We start from the raw sequence: 5,173 nt of genomic DNA, 5'->3' as shown, positions 1-5,173 counted from the left end.
AGCATATGCATCATTGCAAAACTTAATCATGTCTTTGTGACATGCGCATTTGATCTCCTGCGTTCTAGTCATTTGGTAACATGCAGTAAATCATTGTTAATTTTAGATTCCTGGGTCGACTATACTGGGCCGGCCCCAATAATTACTTCTTTTAAAAACATTTTTTTATTGAAACATTGATTGTACATATTTATGGGGTACAGAGTTGTATTTCAGTACATATATACAATGTGTGCTGATCTATTCAGGGTAATAAGCATATGCATCATTGCAAAACTTAATCATGTCTTTGTGACATGCGCATTTGATCTCCTGCATTCTAGTCATTTGGTAACATGCAGTAAATCATTGTTAATTTTAGATTCCTGGGTCGACTATACACCCATAGGACATATTTTTCCTATCTAGCTGTAATTTTGTGCCCATTAGCCAACCTCTCACTGTCCCCTCTCCCCACTGCCCTTTCTTCAGTAACCACAGTTCTCTCTTCTTTTGACAGTTCAACTTAATAAGCATAATTATTTATTTGTTAGTTTTTTGTTTTGTTTTGTTCTCAAAACAAGCATTACTTCTTTAGGAATGCTTCCTCTGACCTCTTTGAATTTGTCACATTTGAAATTTTTCTTTGTTTATATAATTAATAAGCATAATTATTTATTTGTTTGTTTTTTGTTTTGTTTTGTTCTCAAAACAAGCATTACTTCTTTAAGAATGCTTCCTCTGACCTCTTTGAATTTGTCACATTTGAAATTTTTCTTTGTTTATATAATTAATGACTGTTTTTCCTGATAAATTTTAAGCTCCATGAGAACTGACCACATGCAGACTTTTTTCATTCCTGTATCCTGGGTGCTTAATGCATTGCTTGACACATAGTGGTCATTCAGTAGATATTTGTTAACAGAATAAAGACTTTCTTATTTTTCTTTTTGCTTTGCAGATCTACCATTTTCATTAATAACTGCCATTGGGAGGAACCAAAGTAAAAGATATTTGCTATATTTGATATTTGCAGTTCAGATTGGAGGCACTTGTGGTAAAAATGGGTAATTTTCAATTTAAAATACAAGTAGTTATAGATTATAAAACAACGATTCTGTAAGCTACATAAACTTAATGGAATAAAAATAATTTAATTACTCTTCTTTCTCAAATAATAACTAAATAAGTGAGAGCTCCCTTAAAAAGAACTGATTGAAAGTTATCCATTCTCTCTTTTTTAACATTTAGAAAGCACGATGATTTCAGAGAAAATGTCACAGTTAATTTTGAGTGAAATGCCAAAAGCTGAGTGAGTATTTTTGTAGTAATAAAAAGATGTGAAATTATATGTCACATTCCCTGAATATTTAGTTGGCCTTGTACTGATATATATATATGTATATCTGTATATATGTATATATGTACTGATATGTATATATGATATACAATATATATGTGATATACTGATATATATGTCAGTGTGTACATATATACATATATATCAGTATATTATATATACTATATATCAGTATATAGTATGTAACAATATGTACTATATCTATAACTACATAAAGCTATATATATATGGTTTAACAACACGTTTAGAACTGTTTCATATGGGTGGAAATAGTTTTCTGTTGCTTCATTTGTCAACATCTGTGAACCCATTGTTTTATAAGGGAATGAGATTGATTAAGCAAGAAGGAAATATAACAAAAGTCTCTATTCAGAATACAGGGATTAAATTCCTAAGTCCAATTTAGGTGCTGCTATATGGCCTTGGAAAATTTACTGTAGTTCTCTGAGCCTAAGTTTCCTCATCTGTAAGATGGAATGAGCCTGCTTTCTCCTTATGAAGTATAGTTATCCCTATAGAGACTGCCATAAAATAATTATTTGGCAAATTTAGCTGTTGACAATAATGATAATGGGATAATAATAATGATCCCACTGCTTTTTTCTTAGTTTTCTAGGTGTGATTTTTGTTTTAACGGTCTGTTTTTCATTTTAGATATTCCAGTATATTCAATGATTTTGTTGAATCTGAATTTTTTGTGATTGATGGAGATTCATTACTTATCACACATATATGTGAGAAATCTTTAAAGCCGGGGCAGAATCTCCACTTCTTCTATCTGATTGAACACTATTTTGTGGATATTATTAGTAAAGGAGGACAGTTTGCCATAGTTTTTTTCAAGGTAATATGATATAGTTGAGTTCTTTTCTATAACTTGAGAACTAAAACTAAAATTTCTTAAATTACTTAATAAATATTTTTCCTCTTGTTACAAAATAAAATATTTATATAAAACTCCAGAAAAGTTGCAGGGAAGAAGAGAAAAAATTACCGATAATTCCAGTATTTGGAAATTACCACATTTGAGATTATTTTTTATTTGCAATAATGGAATTTTATTATGAGGGAGGATGAGAAATCTCCTCAACAGCAGACCAGTCAATCTGTGCATTTTAGTCTTCCAATTCTGAGAACTACTTCTGTCCTCAAAACTCAGCAGTAAATTTATTTGAGCCTAACATAAACATATTTGAGCCCAGGCAAACTCACTAACCCTGCTTCGTTATTGTTTGTTGTATGACAAATACCTCCAAGAGAATACTGTATTTGGTTTTCTCTTTTGATTCTGAGTATAACTAATACAATTTTACCAATTTCAGATATAGATATGTAGAACCACTACTACTCCTTCCTAATCCTTTCCCTAGAGGTAACTAATGTGTCAAATAACTTCAGAAAAATGTATCTAATCTCCTCCTCCACAGGATGCAGAGGATGCATATTTCAGCTTCCCTGAACTTCTTTCTTTGAGAACTGCTTTAATCCTTCATCTTCAGAATAATACTACCATTGATGTTCGAACTGAATTTTCTGGATGCTTATCAAAGGAGTGGAAAATTTTCTTGGAAGAGAGTTGCCCATATTTCCTGATAGTTGCAGATGAAGGCCTTAACAATCTACAAACACAACTTTTTAGCTCTTTAATCATTCAGTCTTGGGCAATGAAGGTCAATGTTGTGCTTTTCTCAGGGCAAGCATCTAATATTCTTCGACTTTATGCATACTTTTTGCCAAGCATGAACAGAAACCAGATATTTTTCAAGGAGGTAATTTATATCTAAAAGACAATTTTCTTTGAGATTTTTAGAAAGTTTTCTAAATTACTGGATTCAGTTTTTCCCACCTTCTCAATGAAAATTATCATAAGTTTAACAGAGAAATATAAAAATTAATAATAATAAAATATTGATAATAATGACACAAATGTAGTCATTTATTGAGCACTTATTGTTATAACAATAGTGCTTGATACTTCTCTTGAATTATTTTCATTTAACCTTCACAACAATCCCATAAGGTAGGTGTTAGTATCATCTATGTTTCATAGATGAGGAAATAGATACTTGAATAAGTAATCCACTCACCATCAACACCAAATGAATAATAGAACATGGGCTTACAAAGATGCAGTCTGATCTCAGTCCCATGCTCTTAACCCCTGTGTGGTATATTGACTCCTGGTTAATGAAGGCCAGAAATACATTAAATTAGAGGCAAATTTATGTTTCTGTTGCCAAGACGTACTAGTGAAATGATGTTAATATGGTGGAGTTTAATGAGAAAGTAATGGAGAAGGTTAATGAAGAAGGAAAAGAACTGAAATAAGTTTATTTCTTAATATTAAGTCATTAACAGGAGAATTTTCAGTCTTTAGAATTCTCATTCTATGACCTTATAATTTTACTATATTGGTATTTTGACAATTACTATATTGAAATTTTGGGAGTTAAAAATGCAAATGGACTTTATTAATAAATCTATTTTCAGCTTATTTTTCACTACTTGCAATGAATTCTGATTAAGAAGACCATTTTATATTTCATCAAAATAATTTTTGAGTCAGTTAACATTTATCAGTCTTTGAGCATTGTGTCACAGCCCTCATGTATTTGGGGACATGCACATGGCTGTTATGAAATGGTAAGGTAGTTTATATTGCTTTAGTTAGTGCTCCTATTATTAAAATATTTCCAACTCTGGTTGCCTACTGTTAGCAGGAACAGCCCTGGAATTTAATTTTATATTTCAAGAAAGTACTGTTACTGACTGATCTATCTTTATTGTTAGAGCAATTTCTGAATCTGAGTTTTAAGAGTGCCCTACAAACATCCTGCCCAATCTCTCCTTAAGAAGAATTTTTTAATGGAGTATTTTAATGCTCATAAAATAATTTATTTTCTAATTTGTTGAACATTCACCTTATAGAATTTACTTTATTAACCAATTTGATGACTACATGAAATATAATTAAAAATGCAATGTATGTTGATAATGGCTGTTGCTGAGTGATAGGTACCTGTGGGGAGGTTATGCTATACTTTATTCATGGGTATGTCTGAAATTTATCATAATAAAATATATTGCATTAAATGCACATGATGGTTTTTTGGGGGATGTTGGAAATATTCTAAAATTGGATTGTGATGATGGATGCACAGCTTGATAAATTTACAGAAAGACATTGAATTATACTCTTAAAATGAGTGAATTTTACATTGTGCTAATTTTACCTTCATGAAAGTGTTGAAAAACAAAATGCACCATATAACCAGACAAAGTTAGTTTAGCAAAGACAAAATAGTGATGTTTGGCAGGCTTTAAAAACTGTGCTGACCATCGGCAATTACATTAGTATAATTTTTTTTTACTTAGAAATATATTGTAACATAATTACACCTTAAATATCTGATTTTCTGTAGTTGGAAAGTAATCATATATTTTATTTATGACAATTTACCTGACTTTCCTTTGTTTTACAGAATAAAAACAAGATTGAAGATGCTTATAAAACCCTGCTTAAACAGTTGAATAACTGTAGAGTTTCTGCAATATCATCTCTTTTTAGAAATTTAAAATGGGAAAATATGATGGAAGAGGTAATGAAACCGTTTAAAAGACTTTATTTTAATTTATTTTATTTTTTATTTTTATTTTAAATATTTTTATTGGTTATGAATATTTATGAGATACAAAGCTGATTGTCACCTCTTGTGCCCATGATGTGAGGGCCAGATCATACTGGCAGCATACCCATTACCACAAATTGCATTTGTACCCCATGTCCCCCACCTGATTATCTCCAACCTCCCTCTCCCTCCCCTCCGCCCTCCC

The 5,173-nt window shown here is 31.0% G+C and overlaps 1 protein-coding gene across 1 annotated transcript in view; it reads left to right on the top strand.

Moving 5' to 3' along the window:
- The first annotated feature begins 1,253 nt into the window (after positions 1-1,253).
- DDX60 (DEAD (Asp-Glu-Ala-Asp) box polypeptide 60) overlaps positions 1,254-5,173 on the top strand; it is a 94,267-nt gene continuing 90,347 nt past the window's right edge. The window contains exons 1-4 of the mRNA XM_008586335.1: positions 1,254-1,291; positions 1,994-2,183; positions 2,767-3,108; positions 4,822-4,938. Of these exons, the coding sequence (XP_008584557.1) occupies positions 1,254-1,291; positions 1,994-2,183; positions 2,767-3,108; positions 4,822-4,938 (687 nt within the window). The remainder of the gene's footprint in view (positions 1,292-1,993; positions 2,184-2,766; positions 3,109-4,821; positions 4,939-5,173) is intronic.

Source organism: Galeopterus variegatus, unplaced genomic scaffold (genome assembly GCF_000696425.1).
Source record: "Galeopterus variegatus unplaced genomic scaffold, G_variegatus-3.0.2 Scaffold3941, whole genome shotgun sequence".
Classification (NCBI taxonomy): Eukaryota; Metazoa; Chordata; class Mammalia; order Dermoptera; family Cynocephalidae; genus Galeopterus; species Galeopterus variegatus.
This window is presented reverse-complemented; position numbering and strand designations above follow the sequence as displayed.